Below are 25,848 nucleotides of genomic sequence, written 5' to 3' on the forward strand. Positions count from 1 at the left end.
GAAGAAGAAGAAGGAGAAGAAGGAGGAGTAGAAGGAGAAGGAGGAGAAGAAGAAGGAGAAGAAGGAGGAGAAGAAGGAGGAGAAGAAGAAGAAGAAGGAGAAGAAGGAGAAGAAGAAGAAGAAGAAGGAGGAGAAGAAGAAGAAGAAGAAGGAGAAGAAGGAGGAGGGGGAGAAGAAGAAGGAGGAGGGGGAGAAGAAGGAGGAGGAGGAGAAGAAGAAGAAGGAGGAGGAGGAGGAGAAGAAGAAGAAGAAGAAGAAGGAGAAGGAGGAGAAGAAGAAGAAGAAGGAGGAGAAGAAGAAGAAGAAGAAGAAGGAGGATAAGAAGGAGAAGGAGGAGAAGAAGAAGAAGAAGAAGGAGAAGAAGGAGGAGTAGAAGAAGAAGAAGGAGGAGTAGAAGGAGAAGGAGGAGAAGAAGAAGAAGAAGGAGGAGAAGAAGAAGAAGGAGAAGAAGGAGGAGAAGAAGAAGGAGAAGAAGAAGAAGGAGGAGAAGAAGAAGAAGAAGGAGAAGAAGGAGAAGAAGAAGAAGGAGGAGGAGAAGAAGAAGGAGGAGAAGAAGAAGAAGGAGGAGGGGGAGAATAAGAAGGAGGAGGAGGAGGAGAAGAAGAAGAAGAAGAAGAAGAAGGAGGAGGAGGAGGAGAAGAAGAAGAAGAAGAAGAAGAAGAAGAAGAAGGAGGAGGAGGAGGAGGAGGAGGAGAAGAAGAAGAAGAAGAAGAAGAAGAAGAAGAAGAAGAAGGAGGAGAAGAAGGAGGAGGAGGAGGAGTGGGGTGTGTGACAGGATGGAAATCTATAAGATAAAGAAATATCTCTGGTAATATGTGAAAATCCTCCAAAGAGTTTTTAGTAGTGGGAGCCATTTCTCCTTTTGATTTTATTTGCCCTGTTAAAAATAAGGATTCCTGTGTTTGAGTCCACTATTTTGGCATCCCCTTTGTTGATCTGTATCAGTGGTAGAGAGAGACTGAGCACTCTGAATGCATATATCTTCTAAATGTCTTTTTTTTTGTAGCACACTAGCTTATAGGTAACCTTAAGGCTAACGTAGTCATACTAAAAACCACAAAACTTCAGTTTTGAGGTCATGGGGACTTTAAGTAAGAAGTTTGTCATGATGAGTGTTTACTCCTGAATAAAGACAGTGAATGTAAAGAATGAGGTTTGTCTAGATAGTGTATATAAGACTAACATTGTGGCTCTGCAGCAAAACCTTATTCTTTGTGTGTGTTTAGAAGCTTGTTGTAGTGTTCAGCTGCTTTAATATGTTGGCTATTTATTTTCTTACTGCCTTCTGGAATGTAATGTCTTCTTGAAAATAGGAAGGAAAATCAAGTATGAAATTTTTGCAATGGTAGGAGTGTCTACTCTTGAATAAAAAGACAATGAATGATATGGTTGTGAGACTCTTGTATGCTATTTGCATTAATGCAATATCAAGTAGCCTGTTGTAGTATAATAGCAATGAATCTCATTTTCATAAAAAAAACTATATAAATGATTTTATTTTTCTTGTAAAAACTAAACTCAAGTCAAAAGAGAAACTTGTGTGAAAGGAGGGGGCCCATACTTCTGTCTTGCATGCCCCCTTAAAAAAACTTTGACTAAAACCAAACTATGACTAGTTTCCAAAGAATTCATGCAAATGGCGACATCTAGTGGTCACTGCCACGCACACATACAGTCAGACAGCTGTACTGTTCATTTAAAACAGGGTGTCTCAACCAGCTCCCTAATTCAGTAGGTAGTGAGATCCATGAGAGCAGAGAATTTTTGCGACTACTTTGGATTTTTTAAAACAAAAGATCAAAGGGTTAAATAAAGACTATTTTTCACAGCCTTCTTTGCTCATATTTAGCAAGGGTGCCAATATTAGTGGAGGGCACTGTGTGGTCTTTATTTTTTTTTAATACACAGTCGAGTTTGGAGACACTTGACTGAAATGTTTATCTTAAATAATAGAAATGATCAGCTATACAAACAGAATATCTAAAGAAGGTTAACTAGATCGAAAACGAAGTTAGCTTGAGATTCTCAAAGATTTCGATATAACTGGCAACATACGGTTTAGATCCATTCTCCTCCTTACTAGAGGGAATGACAAATGCCAAACTCATAACGCGACTAACATCGTTCACACTAATCCGTGGAAGAAACTGCAGGCGTAAATCGCTTCCGGTGCAGCACTGAAACTCAACGCGGAAGCGACCGTGTCCAATGAGAGCATCCTGAGGCGTTGACGTCATTACGTTGCCACTAACCAATGAGAACGGTTATGTGCGGAGCGACTCGTGTAGTCGCGCCAACCCGTCTCAGGGTAAACTTACTTCCGGTAAAAATAATGGCCGAGTCTAAGAGCAAAAGTTTTTGTAGCGTGCCTCAGTGCAGCAATTCTAAACAAAAACAACCGTATTTATGTTTTCACGATTTCCCTTCAAACAAAGAGCAAAGGGAGAAGTGGGTGATCGCTATTAGAAGGGAAGAAGGGCCTTTCTTTGTGATTCGGAGAGGTAGTACTTATGTCTGCAGTCAGCATTTCACTGCTGCAGACTACATTGAAGGAAGGTCGCGGCTGAAGGTCGGTGTCGTTCCCAGTCGTTTTAAATGGAATGATTTACATGTAACTTCTCAAAGTCTGTCTGCTTCTGAGGGATGTAGGGTTCGGCTGGGCGTGGAGGCGCGCGCTCAGGAGCCGCCGGTGGTCTTAGAAGATTCTCTCCGTGATCACGACTATGTGGCGCGCGCATCTGCCGGTAAGCACGTGTGTTAAATCCCAGTGTTGTTAAGCTGTTATGATGTAGACCAGTGGTCACCAACGCTGTCTCTGGAGATCCACCTTCCTGAACAATTTACCTCCAACCATAATCATGCCCACCTGACCATCTAATCAGTGCCTTATAACCCTTTTGTCAATTAAAAAAAAAAAGTTACACATAGGTCCATAGAGGACAAAAATGTCCATGTTCAAAAACTGTCATAGACATATTATACATTCATATTTTTTCCACTTTCACTGATGTTGATTTATTTATTTATCTGTTTTTTTTTTTTTTTACCAGCATCAGTCCTGATCATAATTACCAAACATTCATTAATTTTTAGAATTGGAACCCTTTAAATGCTGGTTTGTTTACATAATGACCTGTTATTTTTATGAAAAAAAGAAAAAATGGTAATAATTTTTCCATATAGTGGAACTACTACTACTACTACTACTACTGTTGACTGTTAAACTCACCTCACGTGTCTTTTACAATCGTTGAACCCACCATGAGCAATCGAAAAGTCGCTGTTGAAAACAGTGCAGCGAGCAAAACTTGTTATTTTTGACGCCTATTAAGCAGAGGTACACTTTAGTGTAGTCTGGGGTGAAGTGCGTTTTGTAGTTTCTTTTTTTTGACATGGTGCCATGTCGCTGCATGACAATACATTCAGTATTACTAAACTAGAGAGAGAGAGAAGCCAACCCACAGAGAAAACTGTTAGGTTTTCAATCAGGATACACTGTCATTCTCTCGCTACGTCTTGTCACTTGCTCTCTCTCCCTGCATCCCAATTGGCATACTATCCATATGACTTAATGATGCATTTTAGAGAGGTGTAAATGAAATGTGGAAAAAAAATAAAGAGAACAATAGATTAAATGATATCGCATAAATTATATAAGGAATAATTGAAGAAGAAAGGCTGAAATGCAGCCTTCTCTTCTGTTACGTGACCTGTTAGTATGTTCCAATATTTGCCTAGTCTTTTAATACACACTCAAATGTGTGTGTGGCTCAGGTGGTAGAGTGGGTTGTCCGCTGATCATAGGGTTGGTGGTTCGATTCCGGCCCACATGACTCCACATGCCGAAGTGTCATTGGGCAAGACACTGAACTCCAAATCGCTCCCAATGGCAAGCTAGTGCCTTGCATGGCAGCTCTGCTACCATTGGTGTGTGTGAATGGCTGAATGAGACACAGTGTAAAGTGCTTTGGATAAAAGCGCTATATAAGTACAGATCATTTACCAAATGTATGTACTTTTTATATAGAAAACTTGTACATACTTATAGTAAATAGTGTAAGTATGCCAATTGGGACGCAGGGTTTGTCTCTCCAGAACCCGTCTACTATTAGAAGTTCTCTGGTCTCTCACTCGCTGTCAAAAAAAAAAAAAAAGATTTCCAGGAAATTGTATATAATTTGCGGGCGTTAAGGAGCCGCCAACAATGTACGGGAGACTCCGGGAACTTTCAGGAAAGCTGGGATGTCTGCTGTAGCCTACGATCCTACTTGAAGTAGTGAGTGATTGAGCTAACAAATTTATATGACGTATAATGTCAAAGATATCGGTCCTGCCTGTTGTTGATAAATGCCAGTAGTGAGGTTTTACAATGTGAGTACATAGTCATGTCATCAGAAATTGATGGGTAGTGAGCCATGGTCCTTACCAGTGCCCGAATTAGTGTACACGATATATTTTTTCACCACCTAGGGAGTTAAGGAGCTGATCGAGATGCACTTTCAGAAAACTGACACTCCTTGCTAATGCTAACTCTACAGTAGTTAGCATGCTAACTTTAGTTGAATCACCGCTTTGTGTTCATGGGTGGGAAAAGTTCATGGGGTGGGCTCAAAGAGTAAAAATAATTCAAATCTTATTCAACTCCACATGCTTATCCTGAGAGAGATCTAATCTTGACAAATTTTGATACATCATACCTAATGCACCTTTAATTAAATGAGTTTATAGTGTTTGTTTTACCTTAGGAGCAACAGGGTACGGCAGATATCTATTCGAAGACTTTGTACTAAACCTAAGCCTAAAAAATAAATAAATAAAATAATAACCTGGTCAATAACTCGCGATTCCGCAGAGCTCCAGTAGATGGCGACGTGCTGCAGGTCTAATTCACGAGTCACTCTAAATTCACAAGAGAAGAAGAGGAGTTACTCTGCTTTACACACTTCAGTGTTTTCATTCAAGCCACAAATGTGGACTCGTAAATAGTAGCGTTTCAAAACATCCGTGAAAAATATGGCAGCAAACACAGCTCGCAATCACTGTAGCGTCCCTACATGCACGAATAACTCGAGCAAACAGCCGTATTTAAGTTTTCACTCGTTTCCCACCGACGTGCTGGTGAGGAGGAAGTGGATTTGTGCTATCCGCCGGGACGAAGGGGAACATTTTAAGATATTAAGAGGAAGCACGTATGTCTGCAGCCAGCATTTCAAGGAGTCTGACTACTCGAAAACATCTGGTCGCAAACGGCTAAAACATGGGGCTGTGCCGTCGCGGTTTCAATGGACAAATCCAGAATCTTTCACACGGCGGAATTATTTCGGCAAAATCAGAAAAGCCAAAAGTATGCGGGGGATGAACTCGGAAACGCTATCAGATCATGCCTACGCAGCGGTTCTTCCAACAGGTTCAGGAACTTATCACAACACTATAAAGCGACACGTTTTTGTCACTCGCTAGCTAGTTTATTGGTGCTGTATTTATTGTATACTAGTGTAACTAGCTTCCTCAAATACTTTATTAGAAGAACTCGTAGCCCTTTTTTTCTGTTGGACTGTTTCAACCTTAGCATAAAATGGCCACCGGAACAGCACTGTTCATTACCGGATATGACGGCAGTATTTGTGAGGAAAGTATTAGACGGTCCCTCCAGGATTTCGCGATCGCAGAAATTAACGCAAAATCAAGGAAACTTCGCAATATTCTGAGGAGTTTGCTATTAAAAAAAAAATTACAGCAGATTTGGACCAAGATGTGTCACGTGACGTCTTCGATGCACGTGCGTCGAGCATGAGTAGAGCTTTTACCAACAAACATCACCGTGAAAGACCGTGCAAAACAATTTCGTGCAATTGCAGATTCACTCATTGTAAGCAGTTTTCCACACAAAAAACTCTAAGTTGCATCGGAAAGAATAATAATTAAAAAAAAGTTTTGGCCGCACCCATCACAAAAAACTCTGAAATCATGTACAGACTGATTAGACTAATAATAATAGTAGTAATAATAATAATAATAATAATAATGATGATGATGATAAAGATAATGTGATGGGGATTTACAGTGACAGAACTGATTTTGAGGTGGTTAAATGCTTTCTGTTTATAGGTAAGGGAAGCATATTTTATTGTAGAATTAAACCAACAATTTAGTGTGATGCTAAATATGCCATTTAATACTAGTAAATGTACATTCACGCTGTTTTTATCGCTGCAAGTCACCAGTCACTGTACTTCAAAGACACCAGTCGGTGCCGCAACTAGCTTTCCAAGTAAAATTAGGGCGTTTCCCCACCTGGATCGTTTGATTCGGAACCTGGCGTGTTTTCTCCCTTGGTTCGGGTCATTTAGACATATATGAACACGACACTCATGCTTGGATCCGCACCAAAACAATCAGTCAGACGACCTGAACGAGACGATCTCGGCCCGATTGCAAACAAACTTTGGAGTGGTTTGCTTGTGGTGAGAAAGCAATCCGACCCAACGAACCAACCTGTAGAGCGATGCCTCGATGGGGACTGTGTTACGTAACTAGTGTGTTTGTTTTGCTAATGTCTCGCAACATGAATCGCAGTTTAACTTTGACCAAAGACGAGGTAAAATGACCACTGACTTCACATTTCTGAACATATTTCTAAAACACCAACACACCAAAGTGTTCAGTAAGCATCTCAAGGAGATGGGCTTTAATCGCTCGGTGGAACGTGTGAATTAGATAAATTATAATAACTACAGCTAAAAACAAAGGCGCAGTAAGCTCACGGACTGCTGTCTGTCCGTCGTGAAGGATGAACGATATGAGCGGCTCACCGGAGCATAAACAGGTGCACTCGGACCAATGAGAAGACAGTTTACTCACATGTGAACACATTTTTATTATACTGTGAAATGTTGCCTTGTGAAAGTGAACCGAGTTAAGGAGAACATGCAACACTTTAACAGTAAGTCTCTGTTTCGGAACAAAGCACAGATCTACAGGTCTGAAAACGTCTTTAAACATTTTGGAAGGAGGGCGTTTTCTATATAAAATTCACCAGTGTGTATATTAGTCATTTTCTATGAGATGAAGGAGAAGCTGTGTGGCCATCTATGGCCCTTAACCCTCTCTGCTCCAGGGGCGCTGTATCATGGCTGACCCTGAACTCTGACCCCAACCTCCTAACATGCTGGGATATGTGGGGGGAAAAAAAAGAATTTCATTGTACCGTAATGTATATGTGACTAATAAAGACTCATTATCAAACTTGCATAAAGTTAAACTTTTCTCAACTTTGTTGCATCGCTGGACATGCCCGCATCCAGTCGCCGACGGTCGCTGTCGTATGTTGCCAGAAGACACCAGCTCTCATTGAAAATGAATGGTCTCTGGTTGCTTTGTCGCTGCATGTGTGAATGTACCTTAAGCATTGCATATTTCATCGAGCAATAAAAATGCACTTTCCTTGACCTATTAGACTCATGAATACTGAAAATCTAATTATAGCGATGCTTTCATTTCTTAGTAGTTAGGCTTATGACTATTTGCATTTTTTCCCCCCAGAATCACAGCCCTTTAGACCTCTTATAATGGCATCAGAAGAAAGAACCTTAAATTCATTCAGTAAACCTCCACACACTCCTGTTCGCTCACAGGTAAGAGTTAGTGATGTACTGTATGTAATAGTCTCTTCTTCATCATCATCATCATCTTTTCAACTTTTAAAGCTTTGAAGACCAAGTGTTAATACATATTAAATGTTTATTATTCAGGGTTTTGTTTTTATACCACAGCTGATGAATTTTAAGTACTGATTAGGTTAAATCTTCCATACGCAGCAGCTCTGACAGTAGTTCCAGCTGTAATTTAAATCACAGGTTTACATCAATGTGCTAGTTCTTATCCGTTATTGTTACTGTTGTAACATCTAATTAACATGGTCTAAAGCAATAAACAAAACAATAAACACATTTAATGCTTCCAGTGTCGGTGATTTATAACAGTAAGTTTTCCACCATCGGTGTTACGTGCTACAACATAAAAACTATAAATGGATAATAAAAAGTACAATTTGATGCTCATTAAAACATACAATTGTAGTCGTTGGCAAATGGCTGTGGTATAAAAGGAATAACGTGAGGATGTGCAGTTTGTTGGAAAATATTCATATAAAGTACTATTCTTCTATGGTCTTTAGCTTTGGCAGGATGCACAGACTGACCAAGAGTCAACAAGCTGTGAGGAACATGTCATCCCTGTGGTCCAGCAGAACTTAAGAGTCCATCAAAAGCCCCTGAAAGAGAACGATGAAGGCCACCTTTGTAAGACAACAGGATGCACTGCAGTTATTTTGTGTGTTTATACTTCATTGTTACTTGATTCTACTTGAATGTAAATGATCGACCTTCAGGTGGAGACGCATCGAGTTCACTAGGACACGTCATCCTTACGGACCAGAAACCTACAGGAGAATTTGAGAGGAATCTTTTCAAAGAGGAAGAATCAGAAGGGGAAGACTACCTCTGTAAGACACCAGAAAACACTACCTTTACCTTTTTTGTTTGGGATTTATACTATGTATTTGTACTTGATATGACAGTGTTTTAAATGGAAATGATCAAACTACAGCTGTAGGCACGTCAAATCCCGCGGGAAATTTGATCCCTGTTGACCAGCAGAACGAAGAATTTGTGAGGATCACAGTAAAAGAGGAAGAACCTGAAGATGAAGACTACCAGTGTAAGACAACAGAATGCACTACCGTTATTCTAGTGTTTTTATATTAGCATAGAAATATTTAAGGTGTGAATGTTCAAACTTCAGGTGGAGCCACGTCGAGCTCAGTGGAAACTGCCATCCCTGTGGACCAACAAGAATTGGAGAGCAACGCTGTAAAAAATGACAGCTACCTCTGTAAGACAACACTAGTCTACATAACACACTCAGCAGTCATGTTACATAAACCTAACAGTCAGTCCACTCATGTTGTTAATAATAGTAATAAGTATTATTATTATTATTATTATTATTATTATTACTACTACTACTACTAAAATCAATAATTATACTACTACTAATACAATTGTAATACTATTTTTTACAAAAGTTGGTCCCCTATATTGTGCATTTTAACAAATGTAGTAGCTGGCTTCTTGATACAAGAGTTATAAATTGCTCTGCAGTAGCACCCTCTTCAGGTCCACTGGTTCATCTTAGTTACCCAAATAGTGGGAGGGAGTACTACCTACTGACCAAAAGAATAAGGTGCATGGACCAATAATAAATATTATTGTCTGTGGACTTTAAACTGGTTTGTCACACACCAGATCACTCAAGTTTTGGTGGCTAGGGATGCATCAATACTGAGAATGATATGGGGTGTCCCTCTGAGATGTGCTCATTTACTCATACAAAAAATGCTTTGATACCAACATAGGATGTCATATGATACTACTGTTGCTTTAAGCCTAGTGTACATTGTTGTGCGAGTGAACAGACGAAACGATATGACAGTAGAGGTCGACCGATGGTGGATTTTACCGATACCGGTAACTCAGTCAGGCGGTACCTGCCAATAACTGATTAATCAACCAATAGATTTTAAAATTGATACTTGAAAACATAACACTCAAAGTAAAATATTGCTGAAGTTTATTACAAAAATAAAACAGTACTGACTAGACCATGAAAATGTACTGTACTTATATATATTTATATTTGTATATTTGTATTTATATATATATATATATATATATATATATATATATATATATATTTGTATTTATATATATATATATATATATATATATATATATATATATATATAATATATAAAATTTCACAAAAGTGAGTAATCCCCTCACATTTTTGTAAATATTTGATTATTTTTTCATGTGACAACACTGAAGAAATGACAGTTTGCTACAATGTAATGTAGTGAGTGTACAGCTTGTATAACAGTGTAAATTTGCTGTCCCCTCAAAATAACTCAACATGTATATAACTACTAATAAATTTTACAGTAAATTAAAGATGTACATCTAAACTGAAACAAAATTAACATAAATAAAAATAGAGGCCTCCAAAATGAATAAAAAACACTGAAAATAACACAACAATATTTGTCATTGATACTTTTTATTTCGCCTCTAGAGGCCGCTCTTGTACTGTATAATGACAGCTGACCTTTCTCAACCGCTCCTTCAACAGACACAACTGGGAAAACTATTGGTGTGGATTTTTGCAGGTAACCGATAGTTCCAGAAATCGATTATCTGTGTCTATTAATCTGCAAAACCGATCAATCGGTCGACCTCTAAATAACAGCAGTCATAATTGATGTCAATCATGGCAAAGAAGACTGCAAACTGTGCTCTGTGGAAATATCAAGAGGATGAACTACAACATCTTCCTACAATACAAGTAACCTGATATAAAATCTTCATGCTATTTAAACAGTATCCTAAATTGAGAGGTTACAAGAGTGATTGTCCTGAGTATACAGAGCAGTATCTGTGAGCATGGTCATTAAAATAACTGCAAGGTGCTTTGAACCGTGCGCACATATAGATATACACAAGCATGCAGCAGTGAAGTGAGCGTGCAGAGAAACTGTCCGAGCACTCCAGGTCTGCGAGCACTGAGACCTTTTTTCCCCACTGACTGATACCATGTCTACCAGTGTCTACACTTTGCTTGTGACTCAAGGCGTAATTCATGGCACCTTGTGCTCATTTCTCTGATACTGCTCTGTGCACTCTCTATTAAAGATACCGTTTAAACGCCATAACATTGTCCATGTAAAACTCAACAGGAGGATTTCATCGCTAGCAGCACACAGCAGCAATTAACATAAATAGAGCTAACTAAGATGTTCTCTTAATGCTAGGTAAGATATTTGCATCCGTATCAAAGAGTACTGAAGAACATACTTGTACTCGGTCAAAAGAAAAGATATAAATGAATCCCTAAATAAGACAGAAAAGAACAGCATTTTTGCTGATGTGGATTATTTTAGGAGATATGAAGTATAGTTATAATGAGGTATGACGACACAATGAGAACGCATATAAACATCAGATGCATATCAGATTGAATCGATTGTTGTGCATGCAGGTTGTGTGGTAATGCAGGGTCTAAATGGGATCCAAATGTAGAAAATAATGGATTAAAATTTGGTTTTAGCAACCAACACAAAAGACTTGAGAAACTTGAGATATCCGGTGAAAATCGCCTTGACTAAAATAGCTCCAAAAATACAACAAAAAGAAACTGTTAAAGGATGCACTGCATGAAAAGAAGCATATTCTAGAAAAAAGTGTAAAGCTTGTAAACTTCCACTGAAAGATTTATGGGGGAAAATACAGAATCGGGTTACATGGAAATTCCAAACCTCACGTCTGAGGACATAAGAGTATGAAGCGCTATGAAATTTCATGGAAATTCCTGGCTGACATGCTGTTTTTCGTTACCGGTTGTCTTACTGTGTGCGCCTTTAACTTGTTCAGAGATTCGGCTAATGTAATTTGGCTTGGGATGGTGATGGAAGTTTGGTTTGTTCTCAGAGCATAGGAGCAAAAGGAAAACTTTATATAGAACTGGCTGTATGCTGGGTAGAAAGGTAAAGCGAAACCCAAATATGACACTAAGGACTTGGTTTTGCTGACACAGGAGTGGTGGTGCACTGTTCTTCTCAGCAGCATTGCTTGCATACACATGATCTGCATGGAAGAGTCATCAGAAGGAAACTTTACCTATGACCTCATCCATCCATCCATCCATCTACTATACTGCTTATCCTCTTCAGGGTACCTATGACCTCATCTCCTGTGTTAGCTTGCTTTCATTATTCTTTTATATTATTGGCATTAATTAAAGAATATAAAACAACTGGTTTTCACAAAATGTTCTCAATGGTACTCGTAGTCCCTGACTTAATGAACTAGCATGAGGATGTGTTCTTCATAGAGATTAGGGATGGGATGGATCGTTTGCGATATACCGGTTGAAATTCTCCCCACAATAAGAATCAGTCTTCTAGTGATGATCATGATAAAGCCTAGTCGATGACGTGTTTCTGCATGCGGCGGTCTGCAACCCGTTCGCAGCTCACGTGCAGAGCGAAAACAAATACGGCGGAAGCGGATGTGAAGCTGAGGAGGAGTTTATGGCTCAACGAGGAGCTACTGTACCTCTACAATCTGGAACTGGTTTGGTTAGAGAAAATTTGTTTTAGTTTTAGATCACTGTTTGCGTTTCTGAGGCTCTCAAGAGCACAGCTATCACCTGTAGCCGAAAACAGTGGTGCATGATACTATATTGATATCGTCACTGATATCGTTATCGCAATAAAATACCAGAAAATATCGTGGTCTAGTTTTAAGTACACATCGTCCATCCCTTATAGAGACTCCAAAACACTTCGATAAGTTACTCTGGATAAGGACGTTTACTAAACGTGGTAAACATAAAAAAAATAAAATAAAGCAATTTAAACTCGACAGTATATTCCAGATATAAAAGTCCAGTAATCCATGCAAATTATGATTGAAGTCGATCAAGTCAAGGTTTACATTAGTTAGTCTTCTTATGTGTAAATGTACACGCACTTGAGAGCACGAGTGTGATACGAAAGCTTTTTTTTTTTATAGCATCCATTGGATTTTCATGAAAACCAAATTTCATGTGAATGATTTGCGCATAAATCCGTTCGTGTCCTGCTTGATAAAGGAGGTCCGCTGTGTGAGAATATATGCACTGGAATATATTAAATAACAAAAACAAAAGTGTCCAAATTCTTATTTCCCCTCGGTGTATTGGATGATTATCATCACAATTTTATTTTTTTAATCCACAATGTAGTTTGGATTACAGCTGTGCCAAATAATAGAACTCTCATCTGTAAAAATAATGCAAGTGGAAACTAGAAATGTGACCAAGCTCAGTCATATTTAATATTTAAAGAGATGAGTGTGAACTGGGAGGATGGTATTGACCTGGCTACGTTCTTTATTTAATGATTGCTTTAGTACTGTGGAAGAGCAGCAGGTGATGGATTGTAGTGTGATTTTTAAATAAGGAGTTTAATTAACATTTCTTCTAAATCAGATTGCTCGTGCAGAAGGAAATTGGGTATTTCTGCACCGGCGAATAATGAGCAAGGTGACGGGGCAGCAGGTCCATTCAGCAACTGCGACTTCCTGAAACAGCTGATCGCTGCTCAGAATAGTACATCTCGCCAGCTTGCTGCCCTCTCGTCCCAAATCACTGAGCAGACTTTGCTTCTCAAGGATGTTTTGGATGAGATGCGGCAGCGAGACTGTAAAGAACCTACGAGTGCACCAGAGAGGATGAAAAGAGCACATAGTTTGGCTATTGCTGTAAGTAAATTTTTTTTTAGCTAGGCAGTGTTTAAATATTTATTGTCTTTTCACACGATATACACAAAGGCGTGCAACATAATACAGTGTTGGCAGTTTGTGGATGCAAAATCCTACGGAAAGATCCTGAAATTGACCTTTAGGATAGCGCTGCAAGAATGTTTTTGTTTGTTTGTCTGTTTATTTATTTATTTATACAACAAATATAGCAGATTTCCCAGAAGATTGTATGTCTGCTCATGCATGAATAAACGGTTACATTTATGCTGCCATAAAAACAGTTTAAGTTTGTTTAATGCACTTATCCCTTATATAACCTTTTTATTTTATTATTATTTTTTAAACAGAAAGCTGCAAGACGCCTGCACAATTCAGAAAAGAATCCTGAAAAATATGATCCACAGACCGGGTAAGACTCAGAATTTACTTGCAGCAACTTGTAATGATCTGTATTCCATGTCATTTTAACTGCAGAATTATATAATGTAACATAACATCATAAAACTCAATAGCAATATTTTAATTTTTTCCCAACAGAATCAACTCCCTACATAATCAAGCAGTCACAACGCATCTCCTTAAGGAGCTCTCAGTGAGTTTTGCAGATGCCGATCCTGAGGTTATAAAAGGTTGCAACATAAAAACATCACTTGCAATGGAATTGATGTAGTCCTCCTTTTGCTAAACTGTGGAATTGGATGCTGACGAAAGTACAGTATTTGAAAATGAATTTCGTATATATTTGAATTATATTCATGTCACACTAGAATTTTTTTTTACCCCCCACTTTTTAAACTTGCCAGGGGTAAAACTTGCTTTTAAGATCTATCTAATTTCAAAAATACAGATTTTGTTGTAAATTAAGCATAAAGTTAAGCATCCCAGGCTAAAATAGAACTTTTAAAAGTGGTCAAACTAATTTTGTTTCCCTCGTTCTATTCAAATACCTCGTTTTCTACAGCAATGCTAATCTACCTAACATTTAGCTGTTTGGTAGAAATAAACATACAAATGAATGTAGAACATAAAAAAACAACTTTACATGCATTTACCTCATTATGGTTCATATCTTCCATTTGATCCAACTTTATTCCATGACTCTTCACTTTATGAAAGCGTGCGAAGCAGATGACTGTGATTGGCCACTCTGAAAGTGTAATCTTTTCCCTAGGAATCCCAGAAACTTCTTTGGCCTAATTTACTTACTGTTATATATAATGTTATATAATAACATTATATATAATATATATATAATATATTATATATATATATATATATATATATAATATATATATATTATATATATATATATATATATATATATATATAATATATATATAATATATTATATATATATATATATAATATATTATATATATATATATATATATATATATATAATATATTATATATATATTATATTATATATATATATATATATATATATATAATATATTATATATATATATATATATAATATATTATATATATATATATATATATATATATATAAATTATATATATATATATATAATATATTATATATATATATATAATATATTATATATATATATATATATAAATTATATATAATTTATATATATATATATATATAAATTATATATATAATTTAGATATATATATAATTTATATATATATATATATATCTCATTGTATAACCATTTAATATAACGTCTATATAATTCCATCCATCCATCCATCCTCAACCACTTATCCGTTATCGGGTTGTGGGGGCAGCAGCTCCAGCAGGGGACCCCAAACTTCCCTTTCCCGAGCCATTTTAACCAGCTCTGACTGGGGGATCCCGAGGTGTTCCCAGGCAAGTGTGGAGATATAATCTCTCCACCTAGTCCTGGGTCTTCCCCGAGGTCTCCTCCCAGTTGGGCGTGCCTGGAACACCTCCCTAGGGAGGCGCCCAGGGGGCATCCTTACCAGGTGCCCGAACCACCTCAACTGGCTCCTTTCAATGCAAAGGAGCAGCGGCTCTACTCCGAGTTCCTCTCGGATAGCCGAGCTTCTCACCCTATCTGTAAGGGAGAAGCCAGCCATCCTCCTGAGAAAACCCATTTCGGCCACTTGTACCTGCAATCTAGCTCTTTCGGTCACTACTCTATATAATTCATATATACAAAAATTCATATACTTTTGTCAGCTTACAGGCCCCATACAAAACTCAGTATGTGCATCAAAAGTTGCTGTAAGTTTGTCATATTTGTGCGTTGGTTTATGCATACAAAATTTTCTTGTTTTGTCATTAAGAATATTCACTTTTTCTGTTTAGCGTCCTGCAAGACTTATTATGAAACTGTAAGGAAAAGCTATTTCTTGACACAGACACAAAAGGCCCGATGGAGATACGCCCTCAAGTTTGCTGCAAAAAACAGGCAGAGAAGGAAAAGAGTATGTTAAAGAATTGATTATAGTGTTTGTGTAACGTTAATATTCTTTAAAAGTAACTTTTTATTGTTATTTTTAGGCAAGGTCAACAGCCATTCTTACCTAAGTGGAAACTGAGCTGTGGCAGACTGCAACGCTGGACGTCGTGTTTGATGATGAGGATGCTGTTGTTGACGGAGGCCAGTTTGAACAGGAAGACCTCCATTCCTGAGGAGTCCAGTGCTATCTGAACTGTGCCAGGAACTGCAATGGATACTGGACGCTGACTTGTAATATGTTGCTACATATCACTGTTATATAATAGAAGCATGTAATAGAAGACTGCAAGAAGCATAATAGAAAACTTGTAGATATTTTACCTTTTGTAAATTCTATTAAATAGTATCTTATTCTTGGTTTATACTGTGACTTCTAACCCTAATAAAAGAATGAAACATGTATTGTTAGTATTATTGAGGGTATGACCAATCAAATCACTCCTTAGGGCTAATCCTACATCTACATACACACACACACTATATCATATACACTATACAGCCAAAAGCATACGGACACCTGACAATCTCCAAACTGGTCCTTCTCCAAGCTGTTGCCACAAAGTTGAAGGACACACAAGTGTCTAGAACAGAGGTGTCCAATCTTATCCGGAAAGGGCCAGTGTTGGTGCTTGTTTTCATTTCAACCAAGCAGGAGCCGCACCTGATTCCACTTGTTTAATCAGTTAATCTTGGCTTTCAATAGACTCAAGTGTGGCTTCTGCTTGGTTGGAATAAAAACCTGCTTCCAGCACTTTCTGGATAAGATTGGACACCCATGCTCTAGAACGTGTTTGTATGCTGTAGTATTAAGATTTATTTTCATTCGAACTAAGAGGTCCAAACCTGTTCCCGCATGAAAATAAACGAGATGCATAAAGACATGTTTAGCCAAGGTTGGAGTACAATTTGAGTGGCCTGTCCAAAGCCCTGACCTGAAACCAACTGGAGACTTTATGATGAATTGGAATGCAGAGTGAACTATATACAGGACTTGTAGCCTGAATTCACTCATGCTCTTGTGGCTGAATGAACCCAATTCCCCATAGACACTCATCTATGTCTGGAATGGGATGTTCAACAAACATATGGGTGCGATTAGTTAAGTGTCCACATCCTTTTGGCCATGTAGTATATCTTCTGGGAAGTCTGCCATGTTGGTCGATTGTCATATAAATAAATAATTAAATGTATTAATGGCATGTTGTCCTAAATGGCAATTTTGGTATTTTTAAGTTAGATTTTGCATCCGCAGACATGCACTGTTAGGGGTCCCAAAATGGCTGATCACTCGGACATATTCACACAGTTACCGGTCTTGATATGACTATTCATGCAGTGGTCCTAATAGAGCTCTTGATGTGTGGTGTTACTGGTCCCAATATGACCATTGACATGTGGTGTTACTGGTCCCTATAAATGCTGCTTTTCATGCAGGGTTACTCATCCTGGTATGGCTCTTTTCATGCAGTGTTACTTATCTTAATTTGGCTCGTCATGCAGTATTCTTGGTGTTACTAGTCCCAATATGGCCCTTGTCATGTAGTGTTACTGGTCCCAATATGGCAATACAGTGATGGATGTAAACCTTCTGCTCTTTTGGGCTTGCCAGTGATGCACATATTATTCCTGTGGAGCAATTTTCCAAATAATGCCATTTTTGATGTTTCACTTCCAATAAATTTCAAATATGTAAATGATCATGAATACAAATCTGTTTTCATGCAAGTCCTTCAGAAAATCAGACATGGCACATCTATCTCACTCACTCTTACAGGGTTAGACGCTGATCAGTAGAAGCATTGCAAATGCGCCAAAATCGGCTAATCGTAAACTTCTAAAAAGCTGTAAATACTTGGTGTATTTAGCCATCATTTCTTTTCTTTTCTTGCTTTCTTTCCTTCTAGTCTGTGAGCATTGCAGAACGTTCTTCATCAACAAATGTGAAGTTCATGGTCCAGCTCTCTTCATCACTGATACTCCTGTTCCCATGACGTGCATTGACCGAGCCAGACAAACCCTGCCCCTTGGTCTAGAAGTTAAGATGTCTGGTATTCCCAATGCAGGCCTGGGAGTGTTTAATAAAGGAGAGACTGTTCCAGTTGGTGCTCACTTTGGGCCCTATGAGGGAGACCTGGTGGACAGAGATGAAGCAATAAACAGTGGATACTCTTGGGTGGTGGGTTAGAATTATTATTCTAGAAAACGTTTATTCAAATGAATTGTAAATGAATGAATGTACCCGCTATATGCTAATTTACCAATTTGTCACTATTATCATGGGTGTACCACAAGGCTGTCGGTTCTCTACTCTTTCAGTCTTTCTACTCTTTCTCAAATTTGCATGTGTAATATCATATCAGTATAGGATTACTCACATCTTGGACACTACTTACAGTTTGCTGGATAAATGAAAATTCCTTGCCACTCCAAAATCACTAGTACTGGGCTTAGATTTTCGCAATTGACCGATTCTATCCTCATGTATGTAGTAGATATACTCTAACATCGGTTCTTGAACTTTTTGGCCCCCTTTAACTCAACACAGATTTATTTTATTAATATAATGCAAGTATTTAAATACTAGGTTCATTATTCAACTGTATACAAGAATTTTCTGGCTATTTAATGGAGCTTTGGAACATCTTAAACTTCCCAATTACAGAACACGTTAGGCCCAAGTTCACATTACTTAAAGTTGTCCTTATTTATAGGCAGTTAATGCAACGCTGTCCAGGTAAACGTATGGCGGAATTCATCCATAATTTAAGTTTGCAGTCTTGTAAAATGTCATAAAAACTTTATTTATTTATTTTAAACAGATATACAGGAGCAATGGATGTGAGGAATACGTAGATGGCAAGAGAGAATTGTATTCTAACTAGATGAGGTAAGAAAATTATGGACTTATGGACTGTGTTCTTTATTTTGTGTTAAACCTACTGTGTATCTTCCTGTGGCTCTTCGTTCTCTTATTCTACTTCTTATTTGTTCATTCTCTCAGGTATGTGAATTGTGCTCGTAATGGTGAAGAGCATAATCTCGTGGCGTTTCAGTATGGTGGCGGGATTCTGTACCGTTGCTCTAGACCCATCAATCCAGGACAAGAGCTTTTGGTGTGGTACGAAGAGGAGTATGCCAGACGCCTTGGCCTTGTGTTCGAATACTTCTGGAACATAAAGAGCTCCATAAATGGTGATGTCCGACAATTCAAATATTTAATTCACTTTAATTATATTGGCAAAGAATTTTTGTGTTGCCGTCTTTCTGACCAATGAACAGATGAAGACCTTTTCAGCACTACGCACCCCTCAGCCGACTTTGTTTAATGAGACCATAGGCTTTCCTTGGTGCTCTAATATGGAGATTGAGGTGGCCATTGTAGATTAATGGAGTCAGCCACAAGAGGGCGTGCGCTGCAGTAATTTTATCACTGGTAAGTGTGTGATGCAAAGCAGAGTGCCTAAAAATCCTCCTTGTCCGAGATAAAATCACTGAAACACATGCTCTCGAGTGGCTTATTGTTTTTATAAAAACTCCCTCAAAGATATGATCGAATCCAGCATTCAATAAATAATTGAACTTGTTATTAATAATATTTGCTAAACAATTGCTATGCCATGCAGTGTAGTCTGTTAACAGTAAGATTTGGTTGCTAAGCAACATAATGGGCAAAGATTTTGATATTTTATGCAGAGAACAACGGCACAAGTCTTAGTTTAGTGTAGTATAAGTTTATTAACCATTAACACACAATTAAATGATTTTGATGCGGTCACAGGTGTACATATGTATTGAGGATTTTACAAAGATTTTGAATTCGGCTCAGCCAATCAGATTTGAGTTTTATAAATTTGGTTTTTGTGTTTCTCTGGTCACGTTGTGGACGTATGATTGTGAGAATAGTTTTGTAGGATACAGTGGATATAAAAGATCTACACACCCCTGTTAAAATGGCAGGTTTTTGTGATGTAAAAGAATGAAACTAAGATAAATCATGTCAGATCTTTTCCCACGTTTAATGTAAAATTGCAAAGTATACAAATAAATTGAGAAAAAAAAAACAATCAAAAACTTTTTTTTTACGGGATAAAAGAGTCTTTTTTGCAACGTTTTTCTGCTCTTTCTTGCAATGTTTCTTTCAAAACATTCTATCAAATTGCAAGGGCTTCTTCTGTGCACAGCCTGCTTCAGGTCACCCCACAGATGGTGGATTCAGTACTAGTTGGATTCAGGTCTGGACTATAGCTAGGTCATTCAAAAACATTGATCTTCTCTTGGTTAAGCCATTGGGTCAACGTTGTGCTAAAAGGTGACATTCCTTTTCATCTCCAGCTTACTAGCAGGAGATCAACTGATATTTGTAGCTATTCCTGATTCACTCCACCTTGATAAAAGCCCCAGCTCTGGCTGAAGAAAAGCCGATGCTGCCACCACCGTGCTTCATTTCACATGGCGTTTTTAATGCTTTATTTCCCTCTCTATTCCAGAAAAGAGCAATTCCCCGTTGCAAGTTTTCTCCTGCTCCTGGTGTCCACTTTTATATACATCCGAAACATCCCTCAGCGAACACATCAAGCGATGCCACTGTGAAGAATCGGAGATGCCACAGAAAACAGTCGAGACAACAAGCTCTACTAGTCAGCAAAAGTCTTCTGCTACTCTCTGCATTAACACCTCTGGCACCCACCTTCAGAAAAAAGTCTTCCAATGCTCAAATTGTGAAAAAAGTTTTTCTCACCTGAGTAATTTCCAAATACACATGCGCGTCCACACCGGAGAGAAGCCGTATCGGTGTTCCGAGTGCGGGAAAAGTTTCGCTCAACAGAACAATCTTCAGTCACATCAACGCATTCACGCGGGCGAGAAGCCGTATCAGTGTTCGCAGTGCGGGAAGAGTTTTAATCGAGAGGACAACCTCCGAATTCACCGGCGCATCCATACAGGAGAGAAACCGTACTGCTGCGGAGTGTGTCCCAAGAGTTTTGCTCACCGGAGCGCTCTTCGAATACACCGGCGCGTCCACACAGGAGAGAAGCCGTATCAGTGTCCGCACTGCCCGAAGAGTTTTTCTCAACTGACTCATCTGCAACAGCACAAGCTCACGCACAACAGGGAAAAGCCGTACCAGTGTTTAAGCTGTAAGAAGTGTTTTACTCAGCAATGCTATCTCCAAGCACACCAGCGCATACACACGGGAGAGAAGCCGTATTGCTGTACGCACTGCGGGAAGAGTTTTACACACCGGAGCACCCTGCGGCGACACGGGCGCGTTCACACCGGAGACAAGCCGTATCAGTGCTCGCACTGCGAAAAGAGCTTCTCTCACATGAGCACGTTCCAGATACACCAGCGTACTCACACAGGAGAGAAGCCGTGCGAGTGTTCGGAGTGCGGGAAACGTTTTACGCACCGACAAGCCCTGCTACAACACCAGCGCACTCACACAGGACAGAAGCCGTATCGCTGCTCGCAGTGCGAGAAGAGTTTCCGTAACCAGAGTCATCTCCGACGACACCAGCGCACTCACACAGGAGAAAAGCCACATTACTGCTCACGGTGTGGGCGGAGCTTCTGTCATGCAAGTATGTTTAAGACACACAAGTGCGTTGGCATGGAGACGTCAGCTCTTCCCTAATGAATTACAGATCACGAAATCAAATATCAGAGTACTCTTGTAGGCAAGACATTTATTCTGTTACATTATTATTATTATTATTATTATTATTATTATTATTATTATTGAACGTTTGTAGTTACTCAGTTGACATGCAGCAGGAAGCATTGCCATCTCTCAGAGTTCAGGTTACTAAATGTGAGGAGTTTATGAGGGAGTATATACGGGTGCTTTAACACGTTACATGTAATTAAAATGGAAATGCCACCAGTTTTGTCACAACGGCACACTTCCGAAGTAAAAAGCACTGAGTGATGGTCAGCGTTTATGTTTTCTACCATCCTCTCAGGTCGCACATTGGGGAGCGAGTGAGAATTATATAATAAACACGGAGGACGTCTGGTTAAAAAAATAAAAAATAAATATAAATATAAAATTAATGTATCGTGTTGCCTTCTTGAGCATCAGTGAACGTTTGCACCTTTTGTAATAGTCGTGTATGAGACGAGTCCCTCAGTCGTCCTCAGTGAGAAAAGATGGATCTCAACATCATATAGTCGCTGTTAAAAGGAAAGGGCTCAAATCTGCAGAAGATGCTGGAAAAGTAAAGAATGTGCAGGACTTGGAGGATTTCTCTGAAGAACAGTGGGGAGTTTAACTGCTCAGGACAAACAAGGGACTCGTGAAGAACTATCACAAAACATTGATCATCCAGGTAACGACACACAGGATTAAGAATCAAGCGTGTGTAAACTTTTGAACTGGTTCATTTGTGTAAAGTCACTCATTATTGTGTCTTGAGAACTATATGTAAAAATCCGTTTTGAAAAATTATTAACATTTTGCAGCTCATATATATAGAGGCGTATCATGCGCTCTGACCCCAACCTACTAACATGCTGTGGTATGCGAAGAAAAGAATTTCACTGTGCTGTAATGTATATGTGACTAATAAAGACTCATTATATATAGTGAGTGAAATTTTCTATTCACCACATCATAAGTACATTTACGACATGTTGAATAGAAATTTTCATGGCCAATATTTTACTGTTGGAATTAATCCTCTCTTTAACTGTGATCCAACGCCAAAGTGAAAACAGTCCACCTCCTCATCACCTCTGAATTTTTTCATCTTTCTTGCCAATAATAATAATAATAATAATTTTACATGTACACTGTAAAGCCGGATAAGTTCATTTAACTCAAAAAATTTGAAGAAACCAATTACCTAAAAAAAATTAAGGTGATAAATCTCTTTAAGCCAAATGCACTTAAATTACAAAGCTTGAGTTACATTTTTGTTATATTTAAGTAGGGCTGCACGATTATGGCCAAAATGATAATCCCGATTATTTTAATCAATATTGAGATCTCGATTATTTATCACGATTATTAATTGATTTGAGTGACATAATATTCTTATTGTACTTTCACATTTATTAAATTTTCTCATGCCACAATATAACACACAAGTAGGCATGAGATAACTTGAGCTGGTCAATTATGACAGAATTTAGGAACATAGTGTGAGCCATGACACATTAATTTACCTTCTGATAAACTAAATTTAATATTTTCAGTTCATTTTACAGACTGTATGCAAAAAAACAAATGTTAACCTTTTCCACCTTGTAAAGAAATACAATAAACATCAATGTTCAGTCTTTGAAGTCTGCTCCTCTTAAATATATTTAAAGCTACACTATTAGACATTTTCCACTGTCATGGTTCTGGGCTGGAGTCAGTTCTCGAACCGCTCTGTGTATATTGTGTATATATCTGAATAATCTCATATAGGATGTGATTGGGTGAGTTCATTTACCCATCAGATGCAAAGCGCTTTAGTTTAATGGTGTTCATTACTGATGCTCCCATCAGGATTTTTACAGATGATATGATCCAGATACCAATCTTTTTTTGTTTAAACTTTAATCAGGAGGTCATAAACAGTTAAATGTAAGCTCTCTGCTCGTGGTCATTGTTAATTGAGTTAAAATAATAGCAATGAGAAACTTATGGTTAATTGACAAACAAGCATAAAATATTTATTTTTAAATATCTTAAAAACAGTAAAGAATCCTAATTAAGAGTAGACTAACACAAAAAATGATCCATATTAGGAAAAAGGCTAATAGTTTTCTAAGGAAATAGCGAACTAAGCTTAATGTCAAATTGATATTAAATGCAACCCATAGTAATTAAACATTATTTCATTTCTCATTTTATTTATATTTTATGAAATTATATCTATTTTTTTATATTAAGTGATTTATTTATAATTAAGCACATTTTCTGTCTTTACATTTTAATAGTTTTATTTTTGTTTGTTTATCACTTTTAGATGGGTTTCCCCAGTACAGTGCTCCATGTCTGCTGTTAATTGGGTATTTTGGGAGGGATAAATCAAAACATGTCAACTGATGTTGACTTTTCTAGTGATATCTGGCAACCGTGAGTTTAAATGAAGTGAATTACGGTTAGTGAAGGAGAGTGTCCAGTGTCCTGTATGTTTACAGACTGAACAGTTGCTACTCTTGATTATGATTGGTGAGGAATTTTTTAATAAAGAAGTTTGAATTAAACCCACCTTGTAGCATTAGCATTATTAATAATTTACTCCGCGCGGAGCCGCTGTTTCTACACGAGCAGCTCACAGTAGCGGTTCAGGTCATCTTGTGGGATCAATAAAAGATGGCGGTTGTGAGATCGGGAAGTTGAAGCGGATGATGTAGAGAGTTACTTGTCAGCATAATGGCTTCTCTGCAGTATTTACACACTTGTTCGGTTGACTGAGAGGAGATGGAAAGCAGTGTGAAAGTAACTGTAGATGCATTTTGGACTTCCTGTAGTTTTTATTCCGATTGTATTCTACAACTCTGAACAGGTTACTCGCACCGTTGCGAATAAATATTTATTCACAGTCGCACAAAATACTTTTCAGTCACAAATGCGAGTGAAATGGTCGCACTGTAGAGCCCTGAGTTTATCTGCAAAAAAATTTTTCCGTTTGGCGCGATGACGTTTAATGTCCCCGACAACCTCTGTAGTGCCATTCAGCAGCATGTTAATGTCGTGATTTCTCCTCGCGCAAAGTGCTGGAGCTCGAAGCGAAACTGGCCGCTAGAGGGCTGAAATCCTAACTCCGTTTCGGGGTTTTGGCGCTACAAAATGACGTCACCCCTGCTCTGCTCTATGGTGATTGGCTGTAAGTGTAGGAAGCGCTTGATTTGATCTGGAGTTTTCTATGAGCGGAGGACGAACTTTAAACGTTAATATCGAAGTCGATCATGTTCATTTAATCGTGGGCAGTCAAAATCGTAATCGCGATCGATATTCGATTAATTGTGCAGCCCTATTATACACATTCGTGAAATACATGACCTAGACTATGGAATGTGAGGACATATAATACAAGTGTGTACAAACATTACATTGGTGGCACACAGAGAGATCAATTGCAGATGCTCAAGTTGAGCCAAAAAAAAAAGAGCAGCTCAACCCAGCTTGTGAGGGATTGTGCAATCCGAGAGGAGGCTCAGCTCGTCGTTGCCTCCCTTCGTGTCTTTCCCCGTATTTGAACAGGAAAATACACAAATTCAGCAATACTGACTATAAAAATCATTGTAATGATTGGAATCATACGATAATTACATTTTTATCACAGATCAGTGGACAAATATTTATTTATTTATTTTTAATCATGATTTGTTTTTTACATTTCACACACCCCCTCTGACTGCACTATCAGTAGTCAGGACACTGATCAGGGCTGACCTGTGTGTGTGCAGAGGTTGCATGTTTGCATGCCAATCTCCACATATGGGTAGCTGTTATGCGGGAAAATCTGTCTTCCATTGACTCTAGAGATTCTATATTTATATTAGGATCAAAACACAGTCTCTATTAAGTATAATTTAGCATTAGATAGATATGAAATGTAAGGACAATCAGAAAGATAAGAAAAAATCGGTACCATTTATTAATACAAAAAAATTGGTTCACATTAGTTACATTCATAAGAGCTGGTTAATGCTGCATTCACATCATATGAGAAAAACTGTAATTCCCAATTTCCTATTGAGAACCTTTAAGGACAGCTGTTAATGTGAGTAGCAATTCCAAGCTTTGGGAGCTTTCCCAAACCAGTAGTGAGGCAATGGACTGCATAATCATGCCACACATCCAATGAAATAAGGAATTACATTTTTTTATTTTAATTTATTCTCATTATGAATTACAGCCAGTAAATTGCACCACCCTCTTTTGGGCTGTTAAAATGGAGGAAGATGTTCACTTATTTAACACAAACACAATCATATGCTAATGTTATCTAATGTTAGATAATAATAATAATAAAAACTACAGCTTGGCCTTGTTGAGAGGCGTGCGTCGCTGTATATTGAGCAGAAGCTCAGGC

The 25,848-nt window shown here is 38.2% G+C and overlaps 2 protein-coding genes across 5 annotated transcripts; both read left to right on the forward strand.

The window, feature by feature from the left end:
• Nucleotides 1-2,282: 2,282 nt before the first annotated feature.
• Nucleotides 2,283-16,214, forward strand: LOC108256664 (uncharacterized). 4 transcript variants are annotated; one of them, XR_001810341.3, is made up of 11 exons: nucleotides 2,283-2,744; nucleotides 7,543-7,634; nucleotides 8,177-8,300; nucleotides 8,390-8,503; nucleotides 8,608-8,718; nucleotides 8,803-8,892; nucleotides 13,087-13,358; nucleotides 13,706-13,767; nucleotides 13,896-13,950; nucleotides 15,661-15,779; nucleotides 15,856-16,214. XR_001810341.3 is itself a non-coding variant. In XM_017453747.3 (11 exons), exons 1-11 carry the CDS (start codon nucleotides 2,333-2,335, stop codon nucleotides 15,880-15,882), a joined length of 1,515 nt encoding a protein of 504 aa, XP_017309236.1. In that variant the 5' UTR covers nucleotides 2,283-2,332; the 3' UTR covers nucleotides 15,883-16,214. The 4 variants fall into 4 exon arrangements, 3 of the variants coding, with proteins under 3 accessions (XP_017309236.1, XP_017309238.1, XP_017309237.1); XM_017453747.3 differs by having other exon boundaries at nucleotides 13,896-13,987; XM_017453749.3 differs by lacking the exon at nucleotides 2,283-2,744 and adding an exon at nucleotides 4,880-7,363 and having other exon boundaries at nucleotides 13,896-13,987.
• Nucleotides 16,215-17,924: 1,710 nt separating this feature from the next.
• LOC108256119 (zinc finger protein 501) lies at nucleotides 17,925-23,832 on the forward strand. The gene is made up of 4 exons (XM_017452679.3): nucleotides 17,925-17,990; nucleotides 18,634-18,701; nucleotides 18,816-19,006; nucleotides 20,302-23,832. The coding sequence occupies exons 2-4, from the start codon at nucleotides 18,697-18,699 to the stop codon at nucleotides 21,447-21,449; spliced, it is 1,344 nt and encodes a 447-aa protein (XP_017308168.1). The 5' UTR covers nucleotides 17,925-17,990; nucleotides 18,634-18,696; the 3' UTR covers nucleotides 21,450-23,832.
• The last annotated feature ends 2,016 nt before the right edge of the window (nucleotides 23,833-25,848 follow it).

Source organism: Ictalurus punctatus, chromosome 23 (assembly GCF_001660625.3).
Source record: "Ictalurus punctatus breed USDA103 chromosome 23, Coco_2.0, whole genome shotgun sequence".
NCBI classification, from domain to species: Eukaryota; Metazoa; Chordata; class Actinopteri; order Siluriformes; family Ictaluridae; genus Ictalurus; species Ictalurus punctatus.

Coding starts and splice junctions, on each gene's coding strand:
- LOC108256664 (XM_017453747.3), top strand. CDS start 2,333: ATGGCCGAGTCTAAGAGCAAAAGTTTTTGTAGCGTGCCTCAGTGCAGC. Junction 2,745..7,542: donor TGTGGCGCGCGCATCTGCCG/GTAAGCACGTGT, acceptor TTTTCCCCCCAG/AATCACAGCCCTTTAGACCT. Junction 13,768..13,895: donor AAATATGATCCACAGACCGG/GTAAGACTCAGA, acceptor TTTTCCCAACAG/AATCAACTCCCTACATAATC.
- LOC108256119 (XM_017452679.3), top strand. Junction 19,007..20,301: donor CATAAAGAGCTCCATAAATG/GTGATGTCCGAC, acceptor TCTCTATTCCAG/AAAAGAGCAATTCCCCGTTG.